General features: G+C 40.1%; 2 protein-coding genes across 3 annotated transcripts in view; one reads left to right on the plus strand and one right to left on the minus strand.

Annotated features, from left to right (window-relative positions):
* The window catches only part of DROSHA (drosha ribonuclease III), a 69,247-nt gene extending 67,738 nt beyond the window's left edge, over positions 1–1,509 (minus strand). For both annotated transcript variants that reach the window (XM_035567234.2, XM_035567233.2), the window contains exon 1: positions 1,430–1,509. The gene's annotated coding sequence lies outside the window, so the exon portion shown is untranslated. The remainder of the gene's footprint in view (positions 1–1,429) is intronic.
* A 15-nt stretch (positions 1,510–1,524) lies between these two features.
* On the plus strand, positions 1,525–15,651 carry C2H5orf22 (chromosome 2 C5orf22 homolog). Its single transcript, XM_035567235.1, has 9 exons — positions 1,525–1,682; positions 3,680–3,825; positions 4,924–5,073; positions 6,550–7,000; positions 9,052–9,114; positions 11,245–11,366; positions 13,078–13,144; positions 13,695–13,834; positions 15,193–15,651. Exons 1-9 carry the CDS (start codon positions 1,590–1,592, stop codon positions 15,317–15,319), a joined length of 1,359 nt encoding a protein of 452 aa, XP_035423128.1. The 5' UTR covers positions 1,525–1,589; the 3' UTR covers positions 15,320–15,651.
* The last annotated feature ends 7,333 nt before the right edge of the window (positions 15,652–22,984 follow it).

The raw sequence follows: 22,984 nt of genomic DNA on the forward strand, positions 1-22,984 counted from the left end.
ACAGTGAGGACTCCTTTCTAGCATAGCACATTGTTCTAAACCAGGCAGAATGACTTTTCTGATACCTGGTCACAAGCTACCTGGTCCAACAAATCATGTATGTTTTAAATGAGTTATGTAGCAACTTACATTGAAAACTTATGTCCCACATTTAGTACAGAACCAAGTTCAACAGAAGTTTCACCATATTTTAAGTTAGGCAGACAGAATTTTGTGGGATGCGAATGTTACAGGTCACGGAAGACTTCTGAGGTAAACCATGCTGGTAGTCTAATTTCATTGAAATAAATGGTTCCCAAAACTCCTCAGCTTTGCGTGTGACCCTGTTACTTTACCAGCAATTGCCAGTGCTTCGAGTAGGCTGAAGTCTTGTTCAGAACTATATGTGTATTTAATGCATTGTACACCAGGCAGCTTCTGGTGAACAAGTGGGAGTATGGAAAAGAAATAAGGGGAGAAGGACACACCTCAAGGAGGAGGAACCAAGAGGACACAAAGCACCTCTTGGTACACACAAGTGGTGTGGTGTTCATTCCCCCCCCCACCCTCAGAGCACCCTGCACAAAGGCCAGAGTAAGTCAGAGCCCTGCATTTACAGGAGGCAACCTTCGAAAGGGTCTCAAGAAGAAACACAATAAAGAACTCCGTATTTTCATTATTTTGCCTTGCTATTGCAAGGCAACACATTTTTTTCTTTTGCCATTGTTAATTCTAGTCCATTAGGAACTGAAATAGTTTTGCTTAAGTTCTTGGGTCATGATCTTACATAGCCCAGCCCTGTGCCAGTATACTATTTTATGCTTTACTGGCATTTATATACATCTTTTGTTTAAACAGGCTGAACTAAACTTTTGTAACCTTAAATTAAAGCAGAAGCCGCTGCAGCAAGGTGCCTTAGCTTGCAGCATGTTTCTTTTTAACACATCAGGGCACTCAAACAAAAGGTCTTGCTCTCAGACATGGCTATAAGACCTCACCATAAGAGAGCCACACTGGTCCTACTGCCATAGCTTAGTGGCTTCCGAATGATAAAACCCTAGGTGAAAAGACTAGAGAAAACTGTGTGAAATGATTTTAAGCACTCATGTTATTTTAAAGCTCCCTCTGCTGCAATTTTTGGCCGTGCTGTTTTCATTGAAATTAAGGTAAACTGAAAGACACTGAGGACAATCCACCCACGTCCCATCACTCGGGAGAACAAGTTTATTCTGCTGGTGACAGCCCTCCCTTCATTAAAACCCCTTCCCCCCGTAGCCACCACCACATCCACCCCCTCCCCAAGCTCCGTGAAGGAAGCCCCCAGCCCGGCCCCCATGTCCCACAAGGGAGCCCGGCCGCGCTCCTTCCCCGCTCCCCTCCCGGAGCCCGCCCCGGGACGCCCTCGCCCCCCCGGCAGCGAGCCGAGCCCCGAGCCGAGCCCCGAGCCCACCTGCCGCCCCTCCGCCGAGCACACCCCGGCCCGGCCCGCAGCAACCCGGCTCCGGAAGAGGAAAGCGCTGGGCGGGCGGTGCGGCGGGGAGGGAAGGAGGCAGGCGGGAGGGAAGGAGCCATGGAGCACCGCCCTCCGGGGCCGGCCTCGCCTCGCCGCCATGAGCGGGGCCGAGGCGGCTGCCGGCCCGGCCGGGCGGCGGCTGCGGGCGTACACGGTGCTGCCGGTGCGGGTGGTGGAGGAGCACCAGGACGTGAGTGGGGCTAGGGGACATGGGGGAGCCCCTCCGGGGCTGGGGGGCTGCGAGGGAGCCAGGGGAAGGGGAGCCCCGGCAGGACGGCACAGCCAGCTCCAGGCGCCCCCTTAACAGCGGCGTCTCCTCGCCACCCCTAAATGAAGTTCGGCACCCAGGTGGCCTCAGTTTCCCTCCCTATGCAGCCATTTCGGCATCTCTGTAAACAACTCAATCTGTTTCTTGTTTTTAATTTCTATATTTAAAGGGACAGAGCACCATCATTAGGTGTTAGTGCAGTGCTTAGGAAACTGAACCCAGTGCGGTCTGTGGCAGGCTGACAGCAAAGTGATAAATACAGGCACATCCAGCAGGCAGTGAGAAATGGTCGGCTTGGAGCCCTGTTTTATTTATTTATTTGTTTATTTAAGTAGTTAAAGGAGTGAAGGAGCTGTTTGTAAACTAATAAACTTGCAGGGTTTGCTTATAATGGCATAAACTACCATAACTTTACACTTCTGTTTTGAGTTAGCTTAGCAAGGGCTATTCATGCTAAATACATACGCTGTGTTCTCGCTATATACATGTATGTGCATGGTCTGTCATGTAAAGCAGACGTGACCTTTCGTCACAAAGCATCCAAAGCTTTATATAGCCCATTTCTGATGCTGTGCAGCAGGAAGGGGTCACCAGATGCATCGCGCTATGATTAATGGTCACAGCTGGTTCAAAGGTGGTTTTGTTCTCAGTCCAAAGCAGGAGAAAGTCAGAGGTTTTAGGCTCTTCTCTCTTCCCTCATCCCCTCCTAATCTTACAGTTTGTGCTAACATCGAGACAAAACTTTAATTTAAATCGCAAAAATTGTAGGTTGTAAAGGTAGGCCAGATTATTGCCTTTTCCAAAAGATGTTACAGTCATGGATCAGGGTACCCTTGTTATTTTTGACCTTGTTTTATTTACTGTATGAGTAGTGGGTACACTGAGTAATTTATATCTAGACAGGTGAAATAAAGTCCAAATTTCTGCTGTCGGTCAAATTGTCTACTTAAACCCGTGCAGTGTTGCGGATTTGTGATCTTAAATCAGTTGTATTCCTAAAAGGTAGCTCTGCTTCTGCTTTAGCATAGAGTAATTTTGTTGCCCAGTCCCTTTATAGTCTTCACCTTCACTGTGTAGTAGGGCTGTGATTCACAGCCTTTACTGGATTTGTTCTGGCAGCTGGGGCAATGTAACTGTTACTGGGAGAAGCTTTACCTACTGCAATCCAGTGAGAAGCACTGTGAATCAGCAATCAGTGTTCTCATTTCACCACCTGACATTGTTGTACGGCGGTTATTTGTTATGCTATGAATTGATGAGTTGAGGTGCTTCCTGTTTCCTTGGCACGTACCTTTGATTGAAGTAGGGGTTGAGGCTAGGTACCTGGGAAAGGTAGCATATTGCAGCCATTAAGTTACATAGGTATTAGGAATCAAGCTCTTTCTTCATAAGTGTGTAGACCTAAATGTCAGTTAAAGTGTAAACAATGGCAGCATTAGATTTCACTCTGTATGAGTTATCTTCTAAAATCTGAGTAATTAAATGTTTTTATCTCCACAGCACCCATGCGTAGTGAGGAAGTTTTATGGTATGGAAAAGGCAGTGCAGGTGCTGTGTCCTGCAGAAAGGAGAAGATAAGTTAGAAATGCAATAAAAGAAAAACCTGGTCATTCAGTTGAATGATTAGTGAGAAGAGCCACTGCAAAGAAGAATCTCCATGAATAAGGAGAGGATAGAGCTGTGATTTTCTAGCAGCTTCTCATATATAGAGATCTCAGGCTCAGTATTTGCAGCTCATGAGCAGCCTTGTTGCTGGAATTGTTTCCCCTTTGTATTGTTTTCTGACTTCTCCTCCTTCTTCCAATACATAACCCAAATTCTAAGGGAGTAAGAGTGAGACAAGTGTTTTTGCTGATAAAGCTGTTGTGTTTATCATCTCAGGGGTTACAGTGGAATTATTTTTGTTCATGTTGTTTTAGGTGCTGCCTTTCATCTATCGTGCCATTGGTTCAAAGCATCTTCCTGCCAGTAACATCGGCTTTGTTCATCTTGATTCCCATCCAGACCTCCTTATCCCTGTGAATATGCCTGCAGACACTGTATTTGACAAAGAAGCACTTTTTAGGTAAGTCCTACATACTGCATCAGAATACTTTAACTCAGCTTCTTGCTGTGTTTGTTTGTGAATATTAATACAACTGTGTGTGAAGTATGAACAAAAGATGTGTAAATCATTCTCAAGCTGTGGTTTTTGTCTTTTCACATTTATTCAAAACTTCATGATTTTGCATGGAAGAAGTTATGTTTGTTTTATCAATGTGGTCAAACATTTATTTTGCATGTCCAGAAGGTGTAAGACTTATGAATTGACCTTGTTTAGTAACATATCATGTTATTAAACCAGATGGCTCCCCTGGCTAACAGGACAGCACTCTGAGTGGATGCTTTTCACCTGGAGAGCTGTGGTATTAGAACAGCTTTTCTCTCTTCATACTGAAAAATTGACTGAGACTGAAATAACATCTGCACTAACAAGATACAAACGTGAAGTTGAACAAGATAATTAAGACCAGTGTTTTTCCCCAATTTCTTGTGTAGGCAACAAGCTGCACAATGGTCTGTGTTCTTGTCTTTTTCTTCCTGTTTTAAAATAAATATTGATTGTTCCAGTATTATGGTGATACACAACAGTGACAAGAGGATATAAATGGTATATTAGCAATTGTATCACTCTGCCCATAGTCTGTATTTTTTTGTTGTTGTTGGATAAATAAGAAGTCTTGAGGGCTGCATCATATACCCAAACATTCTGTAGGTTCTGATTGACTCACTTTCACTACTGAGGTTATATTTGAAGTCTACTTAGAGCAATTTACAGTAAAATGCTCCCTTGAGCTTTGTTGTTTAGAATAGCATTGATGATGCACCTTTCACTTTCTGTCAGATGTATCAGTAGAGAGAAGGACAAGTCCACGTAGTTTATAATCAAAGTACCATGCTAAAAGTGAAGCTGACTATGCTGCATAATAATTTTTTTAGTTCTACTACAGACATTTTTGATTCTTCTTATAAATCAATATTTGTTGTTTTTCTTTTCTTGTTTTAATTTCTGATGATTTGCATGGGGGCTTTCAAGATGTGGAATGTATTTATGCTGTTCTTGACCATGTTTTCCTTGCAAGAAAAGTCAGTATTATCCTTGGTCTTTTCTTCTTCATTACAGTGAATTAAGTATTGAGAACTGGATTATGCCTGCTGTTTATGCTGGCCATATTTCTCAAGTTCTGTGGCTTCACCCACCATGGGCTCAGCAGATCTCAGAGGGAAAACACAATTTTTTAGTTGGGAAAGACATATCAACAACTACAATCAGGTAAGTTGTCTGCTATCGTATGTTAGTAATATAAAAGACACGTAGTTTTAATTGACATTTTTTATATTTCTTGGATAAAGGTAGTGATACTTCTGGTTTTTGCAATGAAAAATACTATCTGTATTTGTGAGTTCTTTAGGACCTAATGTGACTATATGTTTTAATGGATACAGTTTAATTGTGCCTTAAAGTCTCTCTTTTTTAATGTGTAATTCAAGCTATTCCCCTTGTCCATCACATGCTCCAACCCACTGATTTCCATAGCAGTCCTCTGTTAGATCCTCTTCTGTTTCTTGACATCTCTCATGTCCTGGGGGCCCAAACCTTGGCAGAGTATGTACAATGTGACCTCACCAGTGCTGAACATAAGGAGAAGTCTCTTCTCTTGGCATTTTGGCTAGTACAGAGAAATTTTGTGATGAGTCGTCTTCACTGTAGGGGTTTATGGCTTGGTCGTGCTTAATTTGCTTCCTACTGTGAATGCCCAGTCCTCTTCTGTAACACCTTGCTGGTCTGTGCCAACCTGCTACTGCCACATGGGGTTTTTCTGTCCCAGATGTGGAACCTTTCATTTATCTTGAAATTAATGAGATTTTTGTAGGTTGTTCCTCTAGGCTGTCTACATCCCTCAGGAGGCCAACAATGGGGAACTAAACTTCTGCTGTTCATAAAATTATCTGTCTGTGGTTGATGGATGGTGGTACCCTGTAATTGGTCATGGTCTTAATACAAGTAAACAGAAATTGGCTTCTTTCAAGGTTTTTTCAATGTGAATTTATGTTACTTAAGGCTTAATGTGCTGAAATATGGCTTGAAAATAATATTCTATACACTTCCAATCTAGGTGGAGTTTTTATTATTTTGGTTATTTGTTGTTGTTTTTAAATAAAGTGGATTCCATGGATATGTAGCTATTAATCCTTGTTACCTGCTCTCCTTACACTTAGAATAAGGAATCGTATGTCAGAGGTAGAGAAAAGTTAAATACTATTAATGCATAATATTTTACTTCTAATAAAGTAAATTATATCTATGGGTTTCACAGCAGTTCTCAAACATAACTAAAATAGTTTTCCTAAAGAAAAAAGACAATCTAAGGCAAAACAGCCAGTGCTTTGCAGCCTTATATGCCATAACATTGACAATATCTTGTCAAATTCTTGATGTAAGATATAATTCAATGTCAAACTAATCTTAGTAGCACATGATATAGAATCTCTTTCTCTACCTATTAGAAACCTTGTAGGGCTATCATAAAAAATCCAGAATTGTAATGTATCAATTCAGCATTGAAGAGGTAGATAGAATTCCCATTTAAACACTTGCAGATTAAAATAAATAATTTTGTATACACAGTTTTATTGGCTTTGTTATCCATCAAACATCTATTCATTTTTCTCCAGATGCCTTAATTGCATGGTTTGTTTGCTAAGTTCTTTGCAAAGTTCTGTGTTAACTTTGAGTTGTCAATTGTAGGGTTACAGGTACAGATGATTACTTTTTAAGTGATGGTCTTTATGTCCCTGCTGATCAGCTAGAAAACCAGAAGCCTTTAAATTTACATGTCATTCTCATTAATCCTACGAAAACATCAAACAACCAGGAAGAAAATGGCGAAGTAATATCTGCTAAGAGACTGAAGCTAAATACAGATGATACAGCAAACACTGTTGCTGCCTCTTCATCAGTGACTCCTGGTGACCTTGATCACAGCTCCTCAAGTGTGAAGGACAACGAAGTACAAAATGCAAGTGCCCTGAACAGGGCAGAATGCTCCACTTCAAGCTCTCTCAGAAGTGGTGAATGCTCAATAAGGGAGGTTGCTAAAAATATCTGCCAAGTTCTTCAGAAAGGGGATGCATTTGTTTTAGACATTGACTTAGATTTTTTTTCAGTTAAGAATCCGTTCAAAGAAATGTACACACAGGTAAGCACGACAATAGAGGGTCCTCTTACCATTCATAAAAGAGTACTAATCCTTCTAGTGCTTAGTGTCTATGGAGAAACTGTCATCTAATTTAAATTAGCAGATCAGCTGATCGTGATTAATGAATCACACTAATATTTGAAAAGAGATGGTTTAAGGGGTTGTATATTTCAAAGAAGTACAACAACCTAATAGAGCTAGGTCCTTATATTTGAAGTAGGTGTAGAGTAAGTATTCAGGCTTAGAGTTGTATGGCATGCTTCTGCTTGTTGTGTGGGCCATAAAAGCTGCTTGGATTTCCAAAGTTCATGTCCAAAGTACCCAAAGCAGGATTAATCAGGGAATGATGACAGACCGTATTTCTCACCCCTCCCGGTAGTATGCTATTGTAAAGCCACAACGGTACCCAGAGAGTGCCTTTCCAAAAGGTATGGTGGTATTGATTATTCAGAGTGGTAACTCCTCTTGATGAGAGGCTGTGATTGATTTCCTTTGTCTGGACTGCTGAGTGTAATGATGAGTAAGCAGCTGTTGTTTCTGATGTTGTGGCGCTGAGCTTAAGACTCTGCACCATATTCAATGTATAGCTTGTGGGCATAGAACTTATCTCACTTGTACAGTGTCGTAAATATGTAGACCCTCAGCTGTGCCAAGCAGTTAGGAGCTTTTCTTCATGTGAAAAGGACTTTTAGGAACTAACTCATCTGCCCTGAAAATTGTGTGTGGCATTTAGGCTTACAAATTTATTGCAATATCTTGATTGTTTCTAGTGATTAAGTCTCGTCTTAACACTACTTTAACTTCAGTCTGTGCTGGAGAACATCTGACGTTTTTGAGTTTCAGCTAGAGTACTGCTTACTTCTTCAGTGTGTAGAAGTGAATACGGTGTCCCTGACCTCTGTTAGTTTCTGACATTCAGTATTTACAATCACGGTACCTTCAGAAAATAAGTAATCCCAATCATTCTGAATCACAGAAGTGTAAGACAAAGTGGAAGCACCACAGGGGTCTTGTCATGTAAGAATAAAATTCAATACCCTCTTAGGGCTTACAATACATTCTTCATAAAGCCATAGAGGAGTCTTACTGGGTTTTGTTTGGGGGGTGGGGGGGGGGAAGGTTCTTGTGCTGAGGTAAATTATCAGCTCTAGGAATCACTTTTGGAAGTGGAGTTGCACAGAGCCCCCAGTATTACCTTTTTTGATAAGAATTTCATTTGTGGTTAATATTTCGTAACTATGTTCCCTCTTCTGTAAAATACAATAATTCTATCAGAAAATGTTGCTCAAGTTAACTATTGGAATATAAGAATCCAAGAAAAAGCTAAAAAGCAAATATGTCTCACCAATTCAGAAGAGTATTCTTCTTCCACCAAAAAACAAACAAGCAAAAAAACTAGAATCCAAAGCACTGCACTAAAGATGCTTTATATTTTTGTAAAATTTATGGTCTCTTAGTCTACCCTTTCTTTCTCCCTCTACTCCTGAAAAATTCCTGTGTTTGCCTTTTCAATGCCATTGAGTAAATAATGAGATCTGTTTATTGTTTAAAGAAATTTGAATATTATCAAGGAGTAGGGCTGACAAGCCCCTGTAATAGATTACTCATGAACTACTTGTTCAACCAGCCTAAAGCCTTTACCTGACTGTTTTTCCTTTAAAATCATACTCTCCTATTCTTATCTGCCTAAATCTGCTCTCTTAGTCTTATTCATCAACTTATTGGGACCTCAGTTCAGCAAAACAGATGTTTGGCTTCAGAGACTGTTTAATTAACAGAGTTTGTAAATATGTAATTTATACAGCTGTATTACTGAAGTCAGGTTTAAAGTTTAGCTGTTTCAAAAATGCTTGGCTGAGGCTGTGAAGTAGTGCCCTCTCAAGCCTCACAGCATCTTCCTCATCTGCATTTACGGAGATTTGTCTGCAGTACTGGAGTAGAAAAGTTACGTTCAAGTGTAGGTGGGGTTTTTATTTTTAAAGACAGAGGTCTTTGAAGTTCTTGGTTGTCATTTGAAGAGACTAATTTTTTCCCCTTTTTCTTTTTTGAAGACAGAATATAAGCTCTTGCAACAGTTGTACAACTTCAAGAAGCCTCATAAAGATGCAACAGAGGTAAGCCATTTCCTTGTGGGGTACGTTATGTGGGAATGATTCTTTTGATTTATGCAGTAAAAATGAATTATGAGAAGGAAAGAACCTATAAAAGGTGCTTAATGAAGTGGTTTCCAATTAAGCTATGCAGCATGCTGAATACTAATCAGAAGTGTCTTAGGAATTTTTTATGTTAAATATGTAACCATGTAAATATTTAGCATGAGAGTAAACATTAAGTTCTGTAAACAAATGGTAATTGACAAGATAGAAATGAAAATATAGTAAGTCATCTGCGGTCTCTCTTAAGGTTCAAATTTTTTTCCTCCCTCTAGGGTCTCCTTTTCCTTGCTCTAGTTGTTCTTCCTTGATAGTGAGAGTTGTGCTAAATGCCTAATTGGTATTTTATGTATTTATTTAGTTGTGGAAGGGCAAGTACTGTACCACTGCAGTGTACTCCTCATTGTATGTGTTGGGTGTTTCTGAATCATGGAAATATACACCTGCTGCAGCTGCCAAATGTTTATTTAGCCCTGAGCCCAAACCATGTAAAGAGTCATATTAATGGTCATTATACCACATAATTTCTAAACAAGAGCTTAGCTTTGCTTTTATAATCATTTGAACACTTACAGAAAGAGTCAATACATATAATAATCCGAGATTAATAAATCTTAATTTGTATGTATAAAGAAATTAAGTGGATGATCGTCAGATTGGTTTTCATATTTCTTAGTCAATCTACAAGACTGTGGTAAAAATAGGTACCTATTTAAAAGGTATGAAAATGTGGAAGGGGAAGAGGATTGTGATTAAGTTCACAATGTGATTTCAGGGCATAACTCATTTACATAAGACAACAAATTTATTGGAGGCAATTGAAGTGGTTAGCAGAAAGTGAGTAATAGGTAGGTACAGAACTTAACGTAAGACCAGATCCATGGATGTTTGTAGTGAGACAATTAACTTAAAAGGTCCAAATGTAGAAAACTAGTGAAATTGGAGTTTTTCCAAGACTCAGAAAATATTCGAGATGTCTAGTCTCTGAAAATCTGTTAGTAATTCCAAAGTACAGTTAGATGTGTATTTCTATCATAGTGCAAGGTAAGTTGTTTTTTTTTTTTTTAACGTATAGATAGAGATTGGATATATCTTTAAGGTTAGTTACTAGTGCTGCACAGAAAGATGTCTTACTCATCCCTCAGAAACATAAAGGTGTACTTCATGAATGGCTGGTACCCTCAGCTATTGTTAATTTGGCCTGAAGCTGACAACACTGGCCAAAAGAAGCAGCATCCGTTATATGGCAGTCAGCAGCATCCTAAGAGGAACAACTATGTTCTTAATTCTTAGCCATTTTATACCAATATGCTTTTTAATTTTCCTTCAGGCAGCACTGCATTGAGTCTCCTTTATAATAAATGTGCTAAACATTGCTTTTCATTTGATATGCTATATAGGGCCTCTCTCTGCAAATATTTATGTGCACAATTTGTATGCATGTGCATTTGTAGCCTTGCTTACTCCAAGAAGATTGCTTCTTCATGTATTCTGAACACTTTAAGAAAGTGCATAAACTTTTCCAGGATTAGAGCCATAGCAAGCATTTTAAATTAATTACAAATCCTTTCAGGCATGCGTGCAGAGCTGAAAAACCTTCAGATAACACATCTTGTATTTTTTTCCTGAAAACTTTTTCCATTCAATTGAGTAATATTCATAATTCTTATAAAATTAAAAAAAAACAAACTCAATGCCAACAACATGTTTACAACAATGTAAAGCTTGCACTCATCCGAGTTCCTGTGTATTAATATTAAATTAATCAAATACTGCAACATTTCAATGCTATACAAACAAAACCAACAATACCATTTATTTGCTCTAATCTTTGTTCTTTGTGTATTCTACCAGAATATAGATGCAGCTTTTTACATGCTATAGGAAAGACAGGGCAAAGAGGTGTGTTTTTCTGAAGATACCAGTTTCTGCAGGCATTCATTCTGATCATCTTGTAAAGATGTTCTGTAGCAATAAAGTAGTTGTTTCTGTTTCCCCACATACACTAGATCAATTAAGCCATGATTTAGCTAGGAAAGTCATTCTTGCCTCTTTTTTTCCTAACATGTTTTTATATGTGCATATTTAAAGGAAGGCTTGCTGGATTGTGTTGAAAACCGTGTTCATCAGCTAGAAGATCTGGAAGCAGCATTTGCAGATTTGTGTGACAACGATGATGAAGAAACCCTACAGAAGTGGGCTTCATATCCTGGGTAGGAGATCTCTAAATGGCTTAAAACCCTCCTGCCATTGGTTAATTCCTGTAGCCTTTGGAGAAGAATCTTCACGAACTGGTGACACAGTTAACAGTAAAGTGTTCTTCCTTATTCCTATCATATTGGAACTCTTCCTGGTCAGCTTACTAAGCTTAAGTAAGTTGAGGTAACAACAGGCTTACTTATCTGAAATTGTGTTGCTTCCTTTAGATCAAGCTCTTTCCTGCCAGAACTGCTAGAATAATCTCTTCTGAAAGACCTTTACCTTTTCCATACTAGTATGGGTAGGTTTTGATTCTTCTTGGAACTCATTACGTTAGCACCTTCCTTTCCCTTACCTAAGATTCAGATGTCTATTGGAAAAAAAAAATAAAGAAGAATCAATTTACCAGTGTCAGTAAGGTTTCTCTCCTGCAACTGCTCCTTTCTTGGGAGCCTTTCTGGAGCACAGTAGACAAGGCTCTTGTTCCTGACCTACTGCAGAAGCAGTGCTGCAGGAGACCTCCTGATTTACCCTGGTGGATAGTCTTTAAAAGTGCTGAAAGTGCAGACGGTCATAGCTCTGGAAAAAGTCTTCTATTAGAATAACTCTGAGGAGAAAAAACAGTACATACTATAAGGCTAGTAAGCAGAGTCAAAAGCATGTGATTTCAAATCGGTTCCCTGAAAAATATGTGATAGTTATCTGTATATTTCAGTTTTAAACAGAAGAATACTTAACTTGTGGACCTGTATATTCACATACTGTTTTGTCTAAACTTTTTCTTAAGGCCAGAAATGATAACTGTATCATTTGGTCTGTGTAAGATGTGTCTTAGATTTACAACTAAGAACTTAAGCCTTTAGTCTGTTTTCCTTAATTTCTATAGTGCAGTTGTTTAGGAACTGATTAGCCCAGCACTTTGCTAACAGAAAAGGCAGGAATCTGGATGGGATCTGTGCAAGGCTGCCATTTTTTTCTTTGCTTTTAGAAGAGCAAGTCAGACAACACAAAACTTAAGTCTGTCTTCAGTGCCACATGGTAAACTTTTTACAAGATCAGCTTTATACAGCTTCATGCAAATTTTGTTGTCTCTGGAGGGAGGCAGGTTTGGCGACTTAAAAATTTAGTGATCTGTGTGAGGCAGAACTCTCATAAAAAGCAACAAACTATTGGGGTTATACAGAAGGGCTGCTTTGGTGCTAAGGAAGTCTCTGCTTTCTGTGGAAAAATGGAAATGAGTGAAAGGCTGGGTACATGAGTGAGAATGTCCACAAAACATGTCAGCAGCATCTGCTATGCTTTTAAATAAATGTTTTAATCGGAAAAGAAACTGAGCAAAAGTCCAAGTTTTCCCTTAATAGGAAGATTACTCGTTTTTGCTGTCAAATACAGCAGTTACTGCCAGACTTGTGTAACAATCACTGCAAGAATTTCTTATCAAGTTAATACAACTTCTGAGTTACAACAGCTTCTCTCTAGGTCCACCCTAAAAGAAAGGGGAAGAGGCCTTGTGAAGAGTAGGTATGAATACAGGGGTCTCCTGAGACCTGGGGAAACAGCAAAATAGTACTGATAGTCTCCATTTTTCCTAGGTGCAAGATGACACTGAGGGGCAACATAACTTCTACTTTTTTTCTTTTTTTTTTCTAAACTTAGGTTAAATGTATCAGTTTTTAAGTGTTTACATAACAAGTTCTGGTTGTATTTTTTTTTTTTTTATTCCAGAATGAAGCCCCTTGTTCAACTAGTTCACAGTTTGAAAAGCAGGATGGAGAGCCCAGACTATGAAATGGTAGGTCGCTGTATAAAGGAGCAGAAAGTTGATAATTGCAAAAACATAGTTTCAACATGGAGGGGAAAAGTCGTGTTTAATTTTAGACTTGCCTCCTTGATTCAGGACTTCTTGGGATTTTAATAGTTTTCTTTTTTTTTAATGTTACTGCTTAGAGCAGCTTTTTTTTAAAGTTTTTGAATTTTTATTCTGCTTGTCTATATTTATGCAACATTAATATGATCTTTAGGACACTCATGTCTCAAGCTGCTTCTTTTGAAGTAAGTTTTCACTTCACCAGGGTCTGTTGATATACTTTGTAGAACTTAAGGTACCTGTTTGAAGATGGCAGGCCTGATCTTTTACAAGGACTGCAGCATGCTCTGAATTCATAGGAGAGGTACATTGCACTGGACTACTGTCTGAAGGTGTGTAAGTTACTTCTTGGGCTAGGGATAGCAATTTAGGGAGTTCTTACGCAGACAAGCCATATCAATACTTTGTCTGTATAACAAGTGAAAATCTGTTAATTATCTGTTAATAAATGAAAATCTGTTTAATTTACATGTAGGTCCATCAGGCTGGTCTGACCTGTGATTATATGGAGCTTCCCCACCATGTTAGCACGGAAGAGGAGATTGAAAGCCTCATACAGTCCACTAAAGTTCTACTGAAAAATATGCCTAAGCCCACGCTTGTGACAATTGCTCGGTAAGACTGTGTAGATTCTTTAAAACATTCAGACTGCTTACAAAGCTAAATGATTCTATGAATATAACATTGGTTAATATATCTTTAAAAAAAAATCCATCTTCAATTGGAAAACTTAGTATAGTGAAAATTGACATTTGAAAGCATTAATCATAAGGCAGTGACAATATACTGCTTAAGGGAAGTTTCTGTGCTGATGGCCAGTTTTACCAGGCTTTAGAGTGGCCAGCACAGATTTCAACAGCAGTGAAAACACGATGACTTAATGAGCTTCAGTGCAGGCTATATAAAGCCTATGATGAGGCCTTGCATGTGTTGCAGTGGATGGCTGTCATTGAGGTTCATATTACCTTTGCTACTTCTGGTAAGCAATTTAGTGTAAAGCTAGCTTGGACAAGCTTGCATGGTCTGAAATTATGCCTTCTCTACTCTTGTGCTAGGATTCATTACACTGTTGGTAAGATCTCTGTTTTCAGTGAAATTTCTCATGAAAAAATTTCTGATGAAAGTGGGAGAGGTTTTCATCTAATAGTCTGAAGGGTATTTATATTCAAGGAAGCTCTAATGAAGCTTTGCATAGGGTAAAAATTACGCTTCCAGGACTGTAAGGGAATTATTTGGGAGAACAGAATGGAGTTGGGGCCAACGTACTATCCTATCCTGGGAGAACTTAATTTGAAGACCACAGTGTAACTCTTGACAAATTATTGCAATTTACTCACTTTAAGAATAGCATGTGTGCCCTAAAAGTACAGGCAGCAACATCAGGATCTGACATGAAATAGTTTGTGTCAACAACAAATAGCACAGCAAATACCTACAACAAAAGAAAGCTGTATCTTCTGTGCCAGCCACAGAGTTGTTATGCACTGTTGCAGAGGAAATACAGAATCATTTATGTAGGTCTTGACAGATCTAAAATCCTAGAAGTGTAGCTCTGGGTTTTTTACCAGCATCTGTTTGTGGTAAATAATGTTATCCCAGGAATTACACAGATTTTTTTTTCAAATTTTCCTACCCATTTTAACTAGTAGCAATTGAATCTTTCAACCTACCTTTCCACCAGTACTTTAATTGGATCATTTGCTTGAATTCTGATTGGCAACATGTTGTGTTAGAGTTGGAAGAATTAATAGTCACGTTTCTGATCTGCTGTGGGCTTTGTGTTCAACTTCAGGCAAATTGCAGTTGTTGAAAGCAGAGAGGAAAAGCACAGTAGTATGCTTTGAAGAGATACTGGGAGGCAGAACTTACCACACTTTGAAAGTAGCTTCAACACCCTGGATACAAATCATTACAAGAATACAAATTAATGATATCTATACTCCCTCATTGTTTTTTTCAAATCTTTGTTACAGATCAAGTTTGGATGACTACTGCCCTTCTGAGCAGGTTGACATCATTCAAGAGAAGGTTCTCAATTTACTAGGTTTGGTGTATGGCACTCTGGATGTGCACTTAGATTACTCAAGCAACTCTTTGTGACGTTTCTTCATATATTGCTCTCTAATGCAGTAGATTAATTTAAATTGCATATTTGCTGTGGTTGCAGGGGAAGAAACACTCTTATTTCAGCAGATGGCACTAGAACCCAAGCTGACCAAGAGCTAATTTTACGTTGCGCTGCTTTCTGTCAGCTGCATCTGAACTGTTACCTGTCTCTATGATTGTTATTTTTGCTGTTTTGCTTATTTTAAAAATTGGTGCAAGAGAAACTGTTTGTCCGCAGAATGTATTTTTTCACCTGATTTCTTGAAGTGTGTGTAAAAAAAAAAAAAAAAAAATCTAAAAATAAATGGATTTCTTTTATAAACTTATATTTTTTGGAGTTCAGTGAGTAACAGATGTGTTCCTGAGTTGCATTCTACTCTTTTAAAAATTACCTCAGTAGTGCCAATAAGACCTTGCGTTTGAATAGTGATCTTTCCTAACTGCTGTGCTTCAGCACTCCCCTCACATTTTCGAGAGCAGCTTATGGCTTCTACCCATCCACAGAATATTATTTGTATTTATACTCTGCATTAATGTTGTCTCTTTACCCTGGAGTATTTCATTGGTGACTCAGATAATGTTCCTGATATACAGACATTGAGTTTTTACAGGTTTTTTACTATTTCTGTTGTTGATACAAATGACTGTATTGTAAATATCTAATAGAAGAAATGTTTTAAAACAATAAGTTCCATGACCACAGGACCTTTTTTCTTCTTTATGAATTCTGTCACAAAGACACGTCTAATCTTGGATCCAAGCTCCTTAGTACTTCATGAATTACAGAGAGTATACATTGTGTACAGAAACCAAGTGGAGTCATTTTATGTACTGCTTGTGCAGGGAGGATTTTTTGTGTGTGTAAGAGATGCTCTTTGCTGGCTTTGGGTAAGGTTGCAAAGAACTAAAAAAGCATTGAAATGCAGGTGCCAGGGGTATGTCCAGAGTACTGTGAGCCCCAGAGAGGTGCTGTAGCACAGTTCTGCCTGGCTGCCTGACAGAATTCTTCCTCAGGGTCCCCCAGCAGACAAGCAGCAGCAGGCTGGCCTGGGCCAGGCCCTGCCCATGGGTCACTGCAAGCCTGGGGCTGCCCCATGCCAGCTCCAACAGGGCACGGCTGGGCCCAGCAGCACAAGGTGGTGGCGCCTCGCCTCAGGGACAGCCTGGGGAAGACAGGAGAGCACAGCGCTGCCCAGCAGCCAGCAGAAAGAAAGGAAGAAAGGGGGATAAACAGCCCTGCTGGCACCCAGGGGAGAGAAGGAGGAGGGCAGGAGGGGCTCCAGGCACTGGAGCAGAGATTCCCCTGCAGCCCCTGAGCAGGAGGCAGCGCTGGAGCAGGGGTTTCCCTCCCTCAGCCCCTGGGCAGGCCCTGTACTGGAGTAAGGTTTAGTTTTTTCTTTGTTTCTCACCATCCTACTCTAGTTGGTAAAAACAAAACAAAAAAAGTTAATTTTCCACACAGCATGTTTGCCTGCGATTTTAACTGGTAAGTGATCCCGTTGTAATTATTTTGGCCTCTAATGAGCTTTTTCTGCCTCATTTTCTTCCCCCATCCTGCTGAGGAGGGGCTGAGTGGGTGCCTGGCAGCCATCCCAAGTAGCCCATCACAATGCTCAGGCTTGTTGTAGACTGTCTACTCGACTGTCTCCAAGCTTTTGAGTAGTCCTGTATTGCAGGATTGGGTGTGACCTATGGGAGTCGATTTAAGTTCTGAAATGGTTAAGACAGGTACAAGCTCTAGCCCAGGTTGTTGGTACAGTGAGTCATAACCTGGGGGAAGAATATAAACTCCACAAAACCAGTGTTCACCGTGATAAACACAACCACATTACAAGTGACACTTAGAAGCCTTTTCCCTCAAATTATTAAAATGAACAAAATTAAGAACAGAAGTATTGGCAAACCTAATTAGATGTCTGCTGTAGGTTTTGTGCACCAATACTGCCTAGAAGTAGTGCCAATGGCATCATATCTGTCAATAGCCAGCTACCTTTACTCCATGCAGAAAAATACCAACAAAAAAGCAAATCAGTTTTTCTTTAATTTCCAGAAATGCAAGTCATGTAGTCTTTCCATATGCTTGTTCAGAAAGGTTGACTTCACAATACGTATTTTGTGTAGTCTGGGTGTGGCAGGTGCAACAGTGAGAATTTTACAGCAGGTTAAGACAAATTATTCATGGAGGTTATACTGCATTAAGTCAAATTAAAAGATCAGCATCCTGTGCAATGTTTGCGGTGTATAATTTTATTTGGTCACTTTTTTTACTTCTCAGTGTGCTGAGAAATGTCAACTTAGTCCCAGAAATATGCTTCCGTAATGAAGTGAGGGAAGAATTAGCATGGTTTCAAGATGACATGTAGTCAATATTGACTTGATTTCCATTTTCAAATATCTCTTTACAAAAATGAATATTTGCAGTAGAATGTTTTTTGATACAGAATTGAATGGGTGGATCGTGCCTACTTTTTAAATGTTACACTGACTTAGAATTCAAGTAGATGTCATTTGAAGTCATGTGGTGGCTACCTTTCTTCTCAGTAAGAAACAGTCATTTGAATTCATATTGTTTCAGCTTAATCTTTTTTTTTTTTAGGCAAGAATTAATGAGCTGTTACTACACTGATTATAGCAAAAAAGTAAACTAGTTATGCTTACTTGCAAGAACATTTATTATTATTGTTATTTTAGGTGTTAAGGCAGAGTGCAGCATTTTTATCATGCAGTCTGATACCCTCCACAACACAGGTTGCTTCCCACAGTGTTTTTTCATGTAAGTAACCAGTAGTTACTGGAAGTGGTACTGAAATGCCTCTATTCCCACACTGTGCTCCTCTTCTGAAAAAGAAATGTAAACAAAATGTGAAAGCTTTTTCCCTACTCAATATTTAGCCTTGGCCTTGCTAGTTTTCTCCTTGCTTAACTTCTTACTGGTGATCTGTGACGCAGTCACACTGACCCTGCCTGTAGCTGTCCTCTCTGTGAAGCACGTGTGCCATGTAAACTTTTTTTTTTTTTGGTAGGAATCCCAATTTAGCGCATTCATTGCCTTATGTCATTACTTATGGTAAAATGTAGCTCCATACAGTCTTGATAGGATGCATCCACGCTGGCCTATGGGCAGGGGCATCAATTCCAATTTTAACTGGAAGATACTTTAGAGAAGTAAGAAAAGAATTTGGTACAGCATTTCTGTGACAGCAGACCTGAATGGGTTATGTTTAGCCTCAAAAAGACACTGACCTGTAGTGAACAGCGTATCTCCACACAGCTGAACAAGAGAGACTTCTCCTCCACTTGGAGGGAGTCTTTTAAATGCCTGTCTTCCTGCCACACATACCTGTGCTGATGGAGCCTGAGGCTTCACTAATACAGTTGAAAGCATCTTGCGTATTTCCCACTAGGTGGAGAGAGAAGTGCGTGTTACTGTTTCCACTGTCCTAATTATCTGAAAGGCTGCAAATGCATTTCCAGGTTCACGTTGTGACTAAACTCTATTTATCCTTTGGAAATAAAAGGAGAACAGAATAACCAGCCTCTTTAATGCAGTAGAAAATTTCCAATCACAAAGAACTCTGCATCAATGTTTGCCCTTAAGATCTATCACGCAGATAGACAAGAGGTGAAATTTTCCCAAGTTAAGAAAACACAAATGATGTAAAATTAGTGCCAAATGCAACTGAATTTTAAAGAAGACTTTTCCTGAGTTTGTTGTGGTTTAACCTGGCAGGCAGCCAAGAACCACACAGCTCTGCTTCCTCCCTCCCGGTGGGACTTGGGGGGAGAAAAAGATAAACTTGTGGGTTGAGATAAAGACAGTTTATTAGGATAAGAGGGAGGGAAAAACAATAATAATAGTAATAAAAATATGCAAGTGATGTACAGCACAATTGCTCGCCACCTGCTGACTGATGCCTAGCCAGGCCCTGAGCAGCGGCTGCTCCCCTGGCCAACCCTCCCATTTTTATTGTTCAGCATGACACCACAAGCTATGGGACATCCCTTTGGCCAGCCTGGGCCAGCTGTCCTGGCTGTGTCCCCTCCCAGCTCCTGGTGCACCCTGAGCCTTCTTACTGTCAAGGCAATACGAGAAGCAGAAAAGTCCTTGGCTCTGCGCAAGCACTGCTCTGTAGCAACTAAAACATCAGTGTGTTATCAATGTTATTTTTCTCCTAAATCCAAAACACAGCAACGTATCAGCCACTATGAAGAAAATTAACTCTCTCTCAGCTGAAACCAGGACAGAGTTTTATGAATGTGAACTTGCATAGGTAAATGATACTTCAGCACTACAAGGGTGGAAGGCCTATTGCAGAATTTCAGTTAAAATTGTTAGAGATCTGATTTCTGAGAACAACCAGTTTTCCGTATATAAACAGTTTTAAGCATTAAGTTCTCAAGTGAAGTTATTCTTAAAATTGAAGTCCACTATGATAACACTTCAGAAAATTCTCTGAAAATCTGCAGAAAACAAGGCAAATTGTTTACTTGCCAGGCTATGATGGTTTAAGATCTTTCTTTCCTCATGCATTTCCAACAACTATCTCTCTTTCCTGTTTCTCTAACTTGTGTATTATACTTTGGATTCTGTGTCATAATTTTAATAGACCATTGGGAAATCTGTGATGGCCACTGACAGGACAGAAAAGGTTAAATGCTCCAGTTGCTGCCAAAGCAATGAACAAGTGGAAACGGGAAGGTTTCTGGCCATGTAAAGCAGTGCAGAGAGGCAGACAACCCTCACAGGATAGCTGGAGGGAAGGAGAAGAGGGGAAAGGCTGGTGCTGCTGAGCCAGTTGTCCTGCCCCTGTTTCTGACTACAAGAGGAAGATACCTGCCAGTCCTCATGAGCTCCTGCTTATGAGTGTGGGGGATTAATCCCACCACCTGATCTAGATTTAGATCTACATATTATGGACTTTATCACATTGAATCAAATTAGTTTTTTGGCTCTGTTGTGCAGCCCTGTTGCTTGACTGCTATCCCCCAGGGCAATTCCTGCAGAAATAATACCCTTCCTCGAGAACCTATCTCCTGATAGGAATGCTGGAAGACTGCCTAGCCCCTCCAAACACAGACTGAGGAGGTAAATCTGCATACAGATGAAGGGAATTCCTGTTTACCTGAACTGTTTGAGGCACTTTCCTTAAACGTTGTGGAGACAGTTTTAAAGAAATCAGCCCTAATTATGTTGTGAGATTTGACAAGAGTGTGGGCCCATTACTTTTTACAGCGTGTAACTTACTTTTCCCAAGGAACAATCCTTGCAGAAAAATCACATGCCTTGAAAAATTTGCTGTCAAATCAGTCTCCCTCTTCTGTGGTTTTCTGAATGAAGAAGGACAGCTTGACCTCTGTCTGGCACACGAACATGCAATTTTTCATTGCAGTATTTCAACAATATTTTATCTATGTCTCAGAACAAACATAAAACCCCGCTTCCGTCTTCCCTCTTTTTCCCTTCCCCAAACCGTCCTTTCAAAATAAAGCTTCAGTCAAGACAACTTTTGGTGTGATGAGCTGAGCAGTTACCATCACCACAGATCAGCACTCAGAGAAAACAGGGGTCTGAACCACAAAGCCAGGAAGATTACTGCCCTTTCTTAGGGAAATATCTATTTGTCCATATTCAGCTGTTTTATAAAGATTTCACCAAAGAATAAATGTCCATTTCTGTGATGTTAAACCCTGCATATTACCACAGTATAGGCTAGGAATATATTTCATTTGCTGAGAAGAATCCTTTAGGGGAACAAGAAAAAGACCATAACTCATTAAATAAAAATGCTATCTGCTTTATTTTCTGCTAAGACCGTGTCAGGACAACTGAAAGCCTCCCTAACATACTTAACTAGGTTGAACTTATTACTGAACAAAGGCACAGCAGTAAAATCATTATTTTTATAAGGGACTTGAAATCAGAAATGAAAAAATCAGACCTGCCAAAATGGAGTAAAAATGAGGCCAAGCTTTGGAGCTGGCAGAGGCACTGGGTCAGGGTTTTTTGGGGAGAAGGAAAGGATACGCTGCCTGATTTTACACAGAATGACCTGACATTACACTGCTCCATTGTTCGTGACAGTAGCCCAGTATCCCCTTTAATGGTTCCTCAGGTACGGGGCTGTCTATGGTACTAGGTGAAGGTGGTTTTATTCATTTATAACCTTCCTCCTCCTCCACTGTGTGTTGTGGTCCTGGTGACACCACCAGCCCTCACTGCTCCTGCCCCTCAGCCTCAGGGCTCCCCCCACTCTGCCCCAGAGATGCTGCAGCAGGGCCTGAGCCCAGAACTGTGCCTGCATTAGTCTATAGATTGACCAGTTTGACCAGAGACCTGGCTTGTTTCTGTGCTTTCACCCAGCGATCACAGGACCACCAACATGGCCTGCTGCTGTCACCACCCAGCTCTGCTGCTGTGGCTCTGCCCTGTAGGTGCAGTACAACCCAGCCCATGCTGGGGCCCTCCTGACACTCCACTCCCAGACCAGATGGAGCCGCTGCCCTTGCTGCACCCCTACAGCCAGATGAGGCCGTCTCATGTCCTGAGCTAGCATCACCATTAGCAGGTATTTTTTGCAGCAGCCTCTGCTTTAGATCTCTACCTCTGCACACTTCCCATTTAATTGGCCATATATATAAGTCTGATCACCTGATTCTCCATGCTCTGAAGGATGAGGAAGACTAAATCCTACAGCAAAAAGGCCAAAGTAATCTGAGAACTGGGAAAAGAAGTGCCACAATTAGACAAAGGCTTTTGCACTGTGATGTTGCAGATGATGCACTGAGCCATCTGTGTGCCAAGGGAGCTGCATCTTTGGGAGGCACAGTATTTTCACATTGACTTTCACAGAGTCATTTTTTATATGGTCTTTTGAATACTTAACGACACTCTTAGTTCTGTCTAATTTTCATTAATTAGAACAGCTTAACAGCATATCTTATTGCAATGAGTGTTGGGGGATAGAGCTATGGGATTTCATTAGAACTTAAAACATCTACTGTGCCTTAAAATTGCACTTCATTTTCATTATTGTTCCCAAATCTGTCATCACCATTTGCCTGTTCTGGCAAGTAACTAAATAAAACTAGTATTTCTCAGTGCTACTGTAGTGCATGATGTTTTGTTCCCTTGTCTGAGGGAATTTTTTTAATAAAGATTGTTTTCTTCCCATAAGTAGCAGAGGCTTATAAAAATTGATTTTATGCCTCAGTGTGTGAAGACAGGAGAGCTGAATAGTCATACATCCTAGTTGTTAGAAAGGAAGGTAGGCGATAAACTTATCTTATGTATTCACGTGCATGCAAAGCTGGGCAATGCATCTGAAAGGGCAAAGGGGTGGGGAAAGCAGCTGTTGGACACATTTAGCAGTATCCAAAGCTCAGAAAAAAACTTGCTGAATGGGAAAGACAACTGGGAAGTATCACATGCTACTGCCTCTGACATGAGTGAGATGAAAATGCTAAAAATAAAAGGTGATGGGAAAGAAGACAAAGTTTAAAATACACTTTCAACTCATTAGAAGGCTGATGTAGAGTTGATTTGCTTCTTCCATGAGAGTCAGGTCCAAACAGCAGTACTACTTTGGGTGCTGCCTACAGATTTTTGTTCACCAGCAACTAAGGCATCCAGGTCTGTGGGGTGAAACACCGCCGGCCATG

Source organism: Cygnus atratus, chromosome 2 (assembly GCF_013377495.2).
Source record: "Cygnus atratus isolate AKBS03 ecotype Queensland, Australia chromosome 2, CAtr_DNAZoo_HiC_assembly, whole genome shotgun sequence".
Lineage (NCBI taxonomy): Eukaryota > Metazoa > Chordata > Aves > Anseriformes > Anatidae > Cygnus > Cygnus atratus.